Here is a 12,336-nt window from a genome sequence, read left to right as displayed (position 1 = left end):
GGCTGCGGGGCGCAGGCGGGCCGACTCCGGGGCGCTGCGTGCGCGCAGGGGCAGTCATTCAGATGAAATTCCAGTCCTCGGCCAGAGACACCAGCCCGCCTCTGCCTTCCTCCTCCCTTCACAAATAGAAACGGAAGGGGGAGGGAGAGAAGTGGAAAAAAAAAAAAAAAAAAGCCAACCAGAAAGGGAGGGAGAAGCCCCGGCGGTGCTCCGGCCTGACCCCCTCTTCGCGACTTCTGCGCTTCCCGGAGGCCCGGCGCCCGGCGCCCCCGCCGCAGAAAGACCCCGCTCTCGGTCTCCGCGCTGGGCGGGCGCCTGGGCTCTGCCGAGGAAAACAAGGATTGATCAAACTAGAAAGGAATTTTTCTCAACTGCTAATGAACAGGAGGCTCGGCTCCCGGCCCTCCCCTCCCCCCCGCCCCGGCCCTCCCCCTTCGCCACCCCGGCCCCCCTCCCCCCCACTTTCTTTTCTTCTCGGCCTCTGCTCCGGCCTGGAAGGCTCCGGGCTGCGGTCGGAGCCAGCCTGCGGCGGCGGGGCCGGGCCGAGCCAGCCGGGCCAGGCTGCCTCCCTCAGAGCCCAGCCATCTTGGGCTCCTGGCGGCAGCCGCGGTGGCCGGGGGTCCGGGCGCGCTCGCTCGAGGGTCCTGCAGCGGGCTTTCTCTATCTCTCTCTCTCTTCTCTCTCGGTGGGATTTTTTTTTTTTTAAGGGGAGGGCTGGCGGCCTCCCTCAAATTAGGAGAGAGAGAGGAGAAAATGCCAAGTCCCGATTTCTCTCCACCTCTGCTCCACCCACCCCGGTCCTTTCCAAAAAATAAAAAAAGATTAGAATTGGAAGAAGTCGGCAGAAAGGCGAGCGCCGGCGGCCCCCGGCTGCTGCCCAGGCGACGCGTCCGGGGCGGGCCCACGCCAGTAGCTCGGTCTGTGGGTCCGTTTGTCCGCCCGAAGCTTCACAACTGAGGGGAGGGCACTTCGGGCAGGGTCTCCGCAGCGGCAGTCGCCTCAGAGCTTTATCCTCAGATCAAAAAAAAAAAAAAAAAAAAAAGGAAAAAAAAAAACCAACAGTCTCATCAGGGCCACCTTCAGCCATCTTGCGCGTATTATTATTATTTCAGAAATAATCTGTTTAATAAAAATAGCTGCGTCTCTAGCCCCCTCCCCCGCATCCTGCGCTCCCCGCCCCCTTTTAATAATAATCTCGATAATAAAAACGAACTGCGCGCCGGGCAGTTCTTTTCCTGCCTCTGCTCTCTAGGGCTCCGGCTCTCCTTCCCCGGGGAAGGGGACGTTGGGGGGGCGCCGTTGGGGATGGGGGGGGGTTGAGTCCCTGCTGCCCGCCTGTTGGCCCCCTCCGCCTCTGCACCGAGGGAAGGGCGCCCTCCCCGCTACCTCGCCGTTGCAAAGAGGGCGGGCGGGGGAGGGGCCCGGCTCGTGGGACCGCTGGAGGGGCGCACAGGGGTCCCCGATCTTCCCGCCACGGCCTGGCCTCGGAGTCTGCAGCTGGGGGCGAGGGGATACAATGGGCTCGGAGCAGAGTGCGGCCGGCAGGGTGGGGATGCCGGAGGGCAGGGGGCTGCAGTGAGCCGGACTCTCGAGCTACAGCGGAGACAGGCGGAGGGTGGTGTCCCTACATCAAGGCCGGTCCCGCTACACGGGAAGGGGGCGGGGAGACCGGGAGGGGGACGCGAGGAGAAAGCGGCAGCGCTACGGCGGCGCCTTTAATCGGCACCCGCTGGTTCTGCCCACCCGGCACTGGAGACCCAGACCGACGGAGAGGGGAGGAGGATGAAGGCGGAGCATATTGTCCGGAAGTGCTGTTACAGCTGCTGTGGCTCCCGGCTCCTCCCCTTTTCCCTGTCTGGAGTTGGGGCTGTTCCGGAGGCTGCTCCTACTATTGGTCTCCAAGCTGGGGCTCCGCCTCTTCAAGGCGGGGCAGCCCCCAGAGCCTCACGTGACTAGCACTTACTTCGGTACATTAAACACTAGGGTGGGAGGAGAGTTCCGCGCTTCTTAAAAGGGCGATGGTGCCGCTGCGTAGTGGGACCGCTTCTTCCTGGGCCTTTTCACCCACAGCTGTTTTTACCTGGGAGGAAAAGGAGGGTTTATAAGTCTGCACCTTCTGTCTGAGGGAACTGAGCAAGGAACTGCGAAGGTTCTCTGTGGGGCAGTTTCCTGATGTCCTTAACTTTCCCCCACATTTCTGACGCTTAAAACTACCAAGCAAAATAAGCATTATAATCCCCCTTCTATTAATAAGGGAACGGAGGCTTAGAAGTAGTCTGCTGGAGGTCCACTGGTCAGTTAACAAATATTTAACAAAAGCCTTTAAGTGCCGGACATTTTTTAGGGGATTCCCTGGAAAACATATACATACATACATATATACACAAAAAATACTAAATATGTAAGAATTTCTGTGATAGAGCTTAAGGGGCTCACACAGACCTCTCTGGAAAAGCGACATCTGAGCCAAGACCTGAATGTTCAGGAGGAGTCAGGCCATTGACAACCTGAGGAAAGAGTGCTTCAGTCAGAAGGAGAAACAAATGGGAAAGCAATAGATTAGGCATGTTCCAGGGCAGAAAGGAGGCTTTGTGGTGAGAGAGAAGACAGTCACGGCCAGAACACACAGGGCCTGGTAGGTCACGGTAAGAAGTTTAGACTTGAAGCTAGTTATAAGAAGCATCAGATTTGGGATATATTTTGGAAGTAGTGCCAACAGGACTACATATGGGTTAGATATGGGGGGGTTGAGTCCGTGCTGGGGGGTTGAGTCCCACCCAGAAATGGGATAAGAATGGGATCGAGATGTGCTTGTCACCGTATATAGTATATCCTTACAAACTTCTGTCTTTTTTTTTTAAGTTTTTATTTATTTTGAGAGAGACAGAGTGTGAGCAGGGGAGGGGCAGAGAAAGAGGGAGAATCTCCAGCAGGTTCCACACTGTCAGTGCAGAGCCCCATGTGGGGCTCAAACTCAGGAACCATGAGATCATGACCTGAGCCAAAATCAAGATTCAGGTCACTTAACTGACTGAGCCATCCAGGCACTGACCCCCAAAATGTTTTTAAATGATTGTCAGGATTTGGGCTTCAGCAAGAGGCTGGATGGTCGTGTCATTTACCAAGAAGAAGAGAATTGAAGATAATTAGCTCTAAGTTGAATTTGAGTTGGCTCAGATAGCCTAGTGGAAATGTTGGGATGACAGACTCAAGGGGAAGGTTTGTCCTGAGATTATAGATTTTGGAGTCATCAGCAATTAACGTTCTAAATGGTAGAACTGAGATTCAAATCCAATTCAGTATAACCCATGGGTCACTGATCCTTCCATAAAACCAGGGAGCCTCTCTGCTCTAGGACCTCCATCTCTTTATTCCTGATGGGGGTGGGGTGGTAATGTCCCTTTATGGACAGAGCCTCTGTCTTCAGCACTTGGCATCCCCTCACATGGGAAATCTTATCCTGAATGGATGAATAAATGAATGCTTGCATGTCTGAATGAACAAACAAGGAGAAAATGGCTTCCAAGTCCTAATTCTTTTTTTTTTCTTTTTTTTTTTAATTATTTTTTTTAACATTTATTTATTTTTGAGACAGAGAGAGACAGAGCATGAATGGGGGAGGGTCAGAGAGAGGGAGACACAGAATCCGAAACAGGCTCCAGGCTCCGAGCTGTCAGCACAGAGCCCGACGCAGGGCTCGAACTCACGGAGTGCGAGATCATGACCTGAGCCGAAGTCGGCTGCTCAACCGACTGAGCCACCCAGGCGCCCCTAAATCCTAATTCTTAATTCCATGTTCTAAAGATGGTGAGGAGAAAAAACAAGGTCTATCTTAGAGCAGCTAGAGGGTCCTTCTCTGTCTTCCTCACCAATGCCCTCCAGGATAAGGATTCCTTGCATTCCTTACCTTTCTAGACCGCTCCCCTTAACTTGTAAGACATCACACTCTTCTTCTGATTTTCTTCTTATCTTTCTAACCACAGACTTCTCCAATTTCCATCTCATAAAAGTTGACAGTCCGTAGCGTCCTGCCCTCCAACCTAGTCTCTTGCTAATAATCGACACTGGCTACCTGGAGCCTTTGGCTCCTAAAGCTTTATTTCTGTCTACTGGTGACTCCCCAGTCAGTATCTTCAGCCCACACATTCACCCTCCTGATTGCCGGTCAGGTAGCCAACCAGATGTCCCACGGGCACTTTGAATTCAATGTATTGGAAACTAAACTCATCATCTTCTTCACATTCCAGCCTGTTCTCCTCCACTGCGTCCCCCATCTCAGTCAGTGGACCTGTCAGCCACTTAATCACCAAGCCAAGGATCAGGGAGGCTACCTTAATATCTCCCTGTCTTTCACCTCCCTTATCCATTCAATCAGTCATCAGGTGTTATAGATCCTTTGTTAAATATCTTTCAGATTATCCACTTGTATACTACTTGACATCTTCACTTGGAGGTACAATGAATATCTCAGTCATCATGTCCTAAATTGTACTAATTTCTGCACACTTCCCCCCACTCGCCCCTCTCCCACTGCCATCTTCCACTTCTGGGTGAACATTCCATAGCTAAACCTTCAGCAAATCTCGACTACTTCTTCACATCTCCATTAGTTCACCATAATCTCTAGCCTGGATTATTTCCTAGATCCTGACTGGTTTCTCTGCTTCTGCCTTTACCTTCTGGAGTCAGTTCTCAACACAGTAGCCAGAGAAATCTTTTAAAAATGTGTTAGATTGTGTCACTCCACTGCTCAAAATCTCCCAATGGCTTCCCACTTCAACCAGAGTAAAAGTCAACGTTTTATAATTGCCTGCAAGGTCCTACACAATCTGCCATCTGTATAAGTAATCTCCCGTTATTCCTCTCCTCTCATTCTGCTCTAGCCACACTGGCTTCCTCTTCTGTTCCTTAAGTAAACCTGGTGTGTCTCCCCCTACCCCTGGGATCTTTGCAGTTGCCCTTTACTTTGCCTGGACCACGCTTCCTCCAGACGTCCCTATTGCACGCTTCTTCCTATCATTGAGATTGTTTGCTCAAATGTCACCTATGCAGCGAGGCCTTCCTTGACCTCTGTATTTAAAAACACACTCCACCCCAACCCTCACCGTCTCTCCTCCTCTGCTTTATTTTTTGTCCAGAGCGCATATACCCATGTAGTCTGTATTCTATTTTTCAAAAACTTTTTTTAATGTTTATTTACTTTTTGAGAGACAGAGAGTGAGTAGGGGATGGGCAGAGAGAGAGGGAGTCACAGAATCCAAAGCAGGCTCCAGGCTCCGAGCGGTCAGCACAGAGCCTGATGCAGGGCTTGAACTCAAGAACCACGAGATCATGACCTGAGCCAAAGTCAGACACTTAACCAACTGAGCCACCCAGGCACCCCTCTGTACTCTATTTTAAACAAATATTATCTACCTCCCAACACTAAAATATAAGATCTGTGAAAGGAGAAAAAACTTTTTAAAGTTTTATTTATTTATTTATTTATTTATTTATTTATTTATTAATCTCTATACCCATTGTGGAGCTCAAACTCACGACCCTGAGATCAAGAGTGCCATGTTCCTCCACCTGAGTCAGCCAGGCACCCCAGGAGGAATTTTCTTTTAATGATGTATCTCTGGTGCCTAGAATGGGGCCTATCACATAGTAGGTGCTCGGTAAGTATTTGTTGAATCAATGAATGAGTTCCATTCTCTCCATCCCTACTGCTTCTCCCTTAATCCGGGCCTGCCTGGGCCTTACCTCTAATCTTGCTGTCTTTCAAAATGTTCTCCATCCAACAGGCAAGGGAATGGCTCTCAAATGAAAGCTTGATGCCTTAAACCTAAAGCAATTTGAACTCTACCAATCCCAAGAAGAGTTGGGGGGCCTTTGTCCTTGTTCCATCTGCCTGGAGGGCTTTTGAAAGTAAAGACCCCTCTTCATCCTTAAGTATCCTTCAGGTTTTGACTTAGATGTCACTTCTTTCTGGAAGCCTTTTTTAATCTCCCCAGATCGGGTTGGGTACCTTTCCTATGTCTGTACCCTAGCATAGCCCTTTAATAAATGGTTAATGCTAATCGAGCAATTACTATGTGCCAGGGGTCTCATGTGTATTGTCTCATATAATCCTTGCAAAAGCTCTGTGAAGTGAATATCCGTTTGCAGATGAAAAACCTAAAGTCATACTGACAATAAGTGGTGGAGCTGGTGTAGGACGGAAAGCGGCTTACTGCCTTTCTCTTTCATGGCTCTTCCTTGCAATTGTTTCCCTGTTTTCCCCACTGCACTACATACTCTTTAAGGCTGGGCCTGTGTCCAGTCTCCCAGAGTATAGCAGAGGGCCTAGCATGCATTTGTTCAAAGAATGAGTGAACGAACACAGACCATGGACTCCCACCAGCAGGCATCTTGCCCCCTCCCCCATCCTGTCCTTAGCTCTCTCCCAAAGACTTCTGGAAGTAAGGAGGAGAGAAAGGGACTGTCCCATGGTACCCCCAAGGAAGGGGCCTGGAGATGGTTGCCCCTCCCAAACCACATCCTGACCTCCCCCCCCCCCCCCCCCCCCCCCCCCGCCCCCAGCCTCCCCGCTGCTATACTGGGACAGATCTCTCCCTTTTCCTGCCCTGCGCCTCAATCCCTCACCCCCACCCTGGTCTCCCCACCTCCTCTGGGCTGCAACCTGTAGCTGCCTCAGTGCCTGGCAGGCTGCGTTGAGTCACTTCCAGCTTGCATTCTCCTTCTGGTCAGGCTAGTTTGGCAAATCTCCTAGGCTCCCTAGCCCCGTGGCTCTGGAGCCTGTGGGTTCCCCACAACCCAGGGCCCCTGAACCCCATCCCACCCCCTGCCCCCCAGATGGGGCAGAGCGACACCTGGAGGAATGTACAGGTCTTTTGGAGGCTACATTACATAACACATGGCAGATTTCTCCCCTCCCTAAATCTAGGGTGGGGTCTCTGATATAGGCACAGGAGCCTCTTTCCAGAAATAACCACAGCCTAGTCCCGTCTCCTGGAACTACCTAAACACAGAATCTTGCAATTCTGTACTCTCTGGGGCAGGAACTCTCTGGCCCTGGGTCCTTCTAGGTTGGTCAGATGAGGAAGATTAGATAATCACCCCCCAACCTCCAAGGAGAAAAGAAAAGGGGAAGGGGTGTGGCCTGGGCCGCCCTGTGCTTGTCAGCCTGGCTCCAGACCCTCCCAGCTCCCTTGCTCTGACTGCCAGAGTGACTGAGGGCCCCAGACAGGACCTGCCCCACTGTTCCAGGGGCCAGCCACGGTTCAGTAGGAGTTCACAGGGAAGGAGTACTGATCTCGGCTTGGGGAAAGTCCCCCAGATACGACTGGTTCTCAAAGAGGACAGGGAGTCCCTTCATAAGAAATGACACCCTTTGCCCCCTCCCTTCTCGTGATCCCCCCAGGACTTCTGCCAGTAGCTTCAGCAGAAGCCTCTGGGTGCTACGGCTCCATCCTGAGGACCAGAAAAAAGGCCCTGCTGTTCTGCCAGAGAGCTAGGCCTAGCAGGAAGGGAAAGGACACGTGAAGGCCCAGAGCAGTCCTGCAGGTTCTGGGTACCCTGTCTGGGTGTGGATCCTCTCCTTCCTGCCTCTGAGGTCCCAGGCTGTTGTCTTCTCCCCACGGGCACTGGGCTCTGTTTTCCATGCCAGGCCCCGAAGAAACAGGAGCCGGGCAATCCACGGAAGGAGGATCCATCACCTCCTCACCCAGGCCACAGGAAGGGAAGGCTGGCTTCTGTGTCGCCCAGTGGGTGTGACGGCTCTGAGGCTGCCCCTCCAAACTGCTATCAGGCAGTGGGTTAGGAGGCTGAACTTAGATGGTTAGGGGAGTGGCTGGCTGTCTCCTGGCCCTCGCTGGAAGGGACACGAGGACTCTAAAATGGGAGGTAAGGAAGGCCCACCTTTCCAAGGGGAAAGGGCTTTTTGGTGAGAGGAGGGCAGAACGGGAATAAAGAGGGTCTTGACCCACCCACTCATCTTCCCAGACCTGTGCCTTGCACCTACCCCCACGACCTTAGAGGAATTCAAGACCAGTGAAAAGGAGCCTGTCTCTGCAAAGTCATTTCTGCATGACTGAAGAGTCACCAGCTGCGTGATCCTGCTCCTTGGCACCCCCACCACTCCCGACAACAGTCTTCTGGGGACTTCCCCCATCCTGGCTTCTTCTAAGTGGCTGCGTCCAACCCACCCCCTCTACCAGGGCCCCAGGCTTTCCGCTCCCCTACTCCAGGCATCCAGAAAGGAGCACAAGATCCAGGCACTTCTGCAAATATGTTTAATGCACTTAGATTACACAGAGGAAGAGGGAGCAAGAAGGAAACGACATCTAAGTGAGTCACCCAAAAATTCTTACAAAAGTCCCAAGCTGGCTGCAGCCCCCAGGAACCGAGTCACAATTGACATTAGAAACTAATATAAAATTTTACAAAAGTCTGCTCACTGCAGCATTCAGGTACTTATACAAAAGGAGGGCTCTCCCTACAGGGCTCCTGTCTTCTAACAGGGACCCAGGTACCTCCCCTGGCATAGAGGACCTGGAAGCCAGAGAGGAAAGACAACCAGATAAAAAAATACAGTCAAGGGAGTTCTCTACTGGTCTGCCCCATAGGGGCACCAACCTTCAGGGTTTTTTCCCTGCTCTCAACTCAATCTCAAAACCCAGTCCCAAGACCCTGTGTTTATTTTTTAAAATGCTCTAGCCCTTTAGACTCTCCCCAAGGCTTCCTGGTTCCTGCCCTGAAGGCTTGCCTTTGGAAGAGGAAGAGAAGGGCAGGAAGAGGCACCCAGCTCCCTGGCCAGACCTGAGACCTTGCATGAGCTGCTCTACCCGTCAGAATGACAGCTGGGTCTGTGGTCCTCTTGTAGCCCACACTGGACCTGAGAAGTTCCAGAGTGTACCATATGTACATGGAAGTCCAACTGCATGGGGGAGCCCCTTCCTCTCAGAAGCTTTAGCCACAGGGACCTGGAGGGAGGGACTGGGCAAGCCACAAGGAAGCCTCTGAAAGGTGCAGATTTAGGGAGGGAGGCTTCTTACCTCCCCAACTCACTATGTCAGGGCTCCCAAAGAGCTGCAGGGAGGGAAAGAGGCATTTAATGAGTACCCACCATATGCCAGGTGCTATGCTGGGCATGCTACACGGTCGGCCTCACTTGGTCCTCAGTGAGGGTCCCTTCTCCCCAGCCAGAAGCTCAGTAGAGAGTCCCCCTCCCAGAAAAACCTCTGGAAGGCCAGGTCAGAGATGGTGTATGCTCTGCTACTCCACCAGAGCCAATGCACTGGAGGGAAAGGAGATGGACACCTGGCCTCAGCCGGACCTTGGAGGTTCCTGACATCACGGGGCAGGAAGGGGCCACAGGCTTCACGCTCATTGTCTCAGAGCTCACCTGCTTCCCGCCTGCCTCCCATACTGATGACAAAGCTTAGTCCAGAAAATACCCTCCTCCCCATCAGCCAAACCAGACAGGAAGAGGCAGGTCCCCAGAAGGAAAGAATTTGTGGAGAGGCAAGGTCAGGGTGGCAAGGAAAGGAGACAAGCTAAGGGCACCTCTCTGGCCATGAAACATCAGATGACAAGAGCTTCAAAGGCAGTGATTCTATGGTGCGCGAAGGCCAGAAAAAATGTCCTTTTGGAAAAGTCCTTGGAGCAGAAGGCACAGCTACTGCCAACATCAGGTCCAAAGGAGCTTCCTCTTCATTGGTGGAGGCCTGGAGCCTGTCTTTCCCAGTACTCCAGGCTGATCCACCTTGAAGCTCTGAGTCTGATGGAGTTAACTGAGTAGCCCTGAATGTATGTGCAGAGAAGCAGCCAGGCCCCAGTGGTCCCTTGGAGGTCCAGATCTTGCTCCCTGGAGGGCCTGGCCACTGCCCTCATGACCCCTAGAGGCAGCTCTTTGGCTGAAGCTCTCATCAGAGGGGTCCTGCCCCCCATGGGCCTCCTGTAGCACTATGGTGGTGCCCATGTGTGTATGGCAGTGCAGATGGGGCAGTGTGTGGTCCTATTAGGTCCCCGACAAGACAAAAGGAGTTTGCTTTGGAAAGGCCTGAAGGGTGATCTTGAAATAGCAGTCCCTAGAGTGGGAGGTAAGAGGGCACGAAAGGGGCTTGTTGATTCCAGGTCAGAAGTGGGAGATAACCCAAGAGGAACCCTAAACCCACGGGCCAGAGATTGGTCTGTTTCTGGGAGGAAGACCATGAGATCTGCAGTAGGGGGGCAAGAGACAATGAGAGGCCAGGATGCGGGGAAAGAGGCCCAGGGAAGGAAATGGGGAAGGAAAGACGAGAAAAGAATGGATGCAGGGAGGAGGAGGGCGGCAGAGTGCGGTGTTTGCAAAATCAAAGTGAAGGACATGTTGAGAAGTTGATTTTTTCCATTTTTAATATGCCAGAGTCCTGCAGCCTGGAGGCTGGGAGGCCCAGGGGATGAGGAAATGGGACCGGACTGGTCAAAGAGCTGGAGACCTAGGCCCTGAGGGGCAGGTGGGGATGGTCTACGCAGTGCTGGGCCTCACCCTCTCAGGCAAGCCTGGCTGGGTGGACAAGGCCCGGAAGATGGGGCCGGGGCTACCAAGTCTCTGAGACCCTGGTGGTCCTTGAACTCTGCCAGGGGCCTAGTCCACTTGAGAACAAGCAGAACGTCCTCCTGGCCCCAGCGAAACTCGGCTGAAGGCTGCATGGGGGCGTAAGTCAGCTCTCCCCCTGCCCCAGGCTCCACCAGGCCCAGCTGGGAAGAAAAGCCTCTCTGTGAAGCTGGCTCCTCCGGGCCCTGGGCTGGCAGGCGGACACCGGCACCTTCTCTGGTGGTGGCTCAGGGAGGGCGAGACGGCCCTAGGCCCCTGTCCTAGAGAATGAGAAAGTTCATCTGGGAATAAAGTTCTGTTTAAAAAACATTATATACACGGCTTCTGGACATCTTTGAAGACCAATAAAATACCATCCGGTTTCTACAAAATAAAATAATGAGGAAGAAAAGCAAACACGGCTGGAGGAGCTGTTCCGTGGCCAGAGGAGCTTGCCTACCAAAGGCTTCCCAGAGCAGAACTGGGCAGGGCACACACGCGGCCACTCCACTCCCTCGTGCTGGACTGTGTGGCAGGGGATAGGTGAGGATGAGGCCTGTCTCCACCTAAGGGCACATCGAAGGTCCAGAGTCAAATCTCAAACCACAGCCTGTGGCAGCAGCTGGAAGGGAAGGTTTGCATTTGCCGGCTCCCAGCCCAGGGGGCTTGGCTGGCTGGGGGGTGAGGCCCCTGAGCTGCAGGTGAGGCGGGGGTGCGGTGGCTGCGCAGTCATCCTCACACTTGTCCTTTTATTTGTGGGAATCTCTTTTACGCAGTTGTTATACTGGAAGTCACCGGGGAGCAGCTGGGCTCTCCCTTGGCCCCTGCAGGGCCCAGCCCAGGCTAGTGCAGTGGACTATCGAACACCACGTCGGGCAGAATGGAGACTTTCAGCTTCTTTTCAGGCCAGCTGTACTCTTTGGGAAGTTTGAACTGTGGAGGGAGCAAGCACAGAGCCAGAGTGCACACAGTTAGCAGAACTTACTGCTTTCTTTCCAGGCTGCCTAAAGAGAGGCCAGGGCCCTCACCCATGCTCTGTCCCCCAGGTGCTGGGGGCAAGAGAGGCCACTGGTTGCCTGGCTTCAACTGCAAATGCTATTCCCAGGTGGGTGGCTGGGGTCAAGCTGCTGGAGTTCGGTGACCCCTTCTTTCCCCTTGCCCTGCCAATAATTAACTGGGGTTGGAGGAGGCATGTTTTCTAACTCTTTCTTGACTGTGCTGACCTCCCTCCAGCTCACTTCCTTGGTTCTGCCTCCGGCCACAAGCATGTAAGGAATCTGCTCCCTGAGGCCCTGGGGCTGGGGGGATGGGGGGCAGGGGGAGGGTGCAGATGATACAGGGAAGTGGCTTGAGGTCTGGAACTTTGTGGTCCTGTCCCTGCCATGGCTTCTCTTCCAGAGGCTGGTGCAGAAGGACCCTGGAACCTGCCCTCTGTGGCCTTGGCCAAAGGGTCCAAAGGGAAGGAGGCCCTGGCTTGGCCTCAGTGGGAGCAGGGGAGCAGGACAAGGGTGGCTGGAGGTGATTTCTTGGGCCTGGTGCATCCCCATCCTGCTCTCCTTGATTCAAGCTCATCTGTTACCCAGGGTTACCAGCCTGAGCATGGTGCCAGCGGAAGCCAAAGAGAGTCCAAGTTCTTCCTACCCCAGCCCAGGAATCACGGATTTGCTTACAGTTTTGTTTCTCCGGCTTCTGTTTGGGGTAGGGGAAAGAGGCTGATACATCTTATTCCCTCTCCAGGACCTTGCATGTGGTCTGGTACACAGCTGGTGCTCACT

At 53.3% G+C, this 12,336-nt stretch overlaps 1 protein-coding gene across 6 annotated transcripts in view; it reads right to left on the bottom strand.

Moving 5' to 3' along the window:
• Positions 1-907: 907 nt before the first annotated feature.
• The window catches only part of SUFU (SUFU negative regulator of hedgehog signaling), a 125,069-nt gene continuing 113,640 nt past the window's right edge, over positions 908-12,336 (bottom strand). For 2 of the 6 annotated variants that reach the window (XM_047824697.1, XM_047824701.1), the window contains 2 exons: positions 1,964-2,080; positions 908-1,012 (listed from right to left, as the gene is read on the bottom strand). In XM_047824697.1, coding sequence (XP_047680653.1) covers positions 1,973-2,080 — 108 coding nt within the window. In that variant the 3' untranslated portion in view covers positions 908-1,012; positions 1,964-1,972. Of the gene's footprint in view, positions 1,013-1,830; positions 2,081-8,262; positions 11,495-12,336 lie in introns of those variants that run through there. The other 4 variants (XM_047824699.1, XM_047824700.1, XM_047824698.1 and 1 more) reach the window with 3 other exon arrangements.

This window comes from Prionailurus viverrinus, chromosome D2 (assembly GCF_022837055.1).
Source record: "Prionailurus viverrinus isolate Anna chromosome D2, UM_Priviv_1.0, whole genome shotgun sequence".
NCBI classification, from domain to species: Eukaryota; Metazoa; Chordata; class Mammalia; order Carnivora; family Felidae; genus Prionailurus; species Prionailurus viverrinus.
This window is presented reverse-complemented; position numbering and strand designations above follow the sequence as displayed.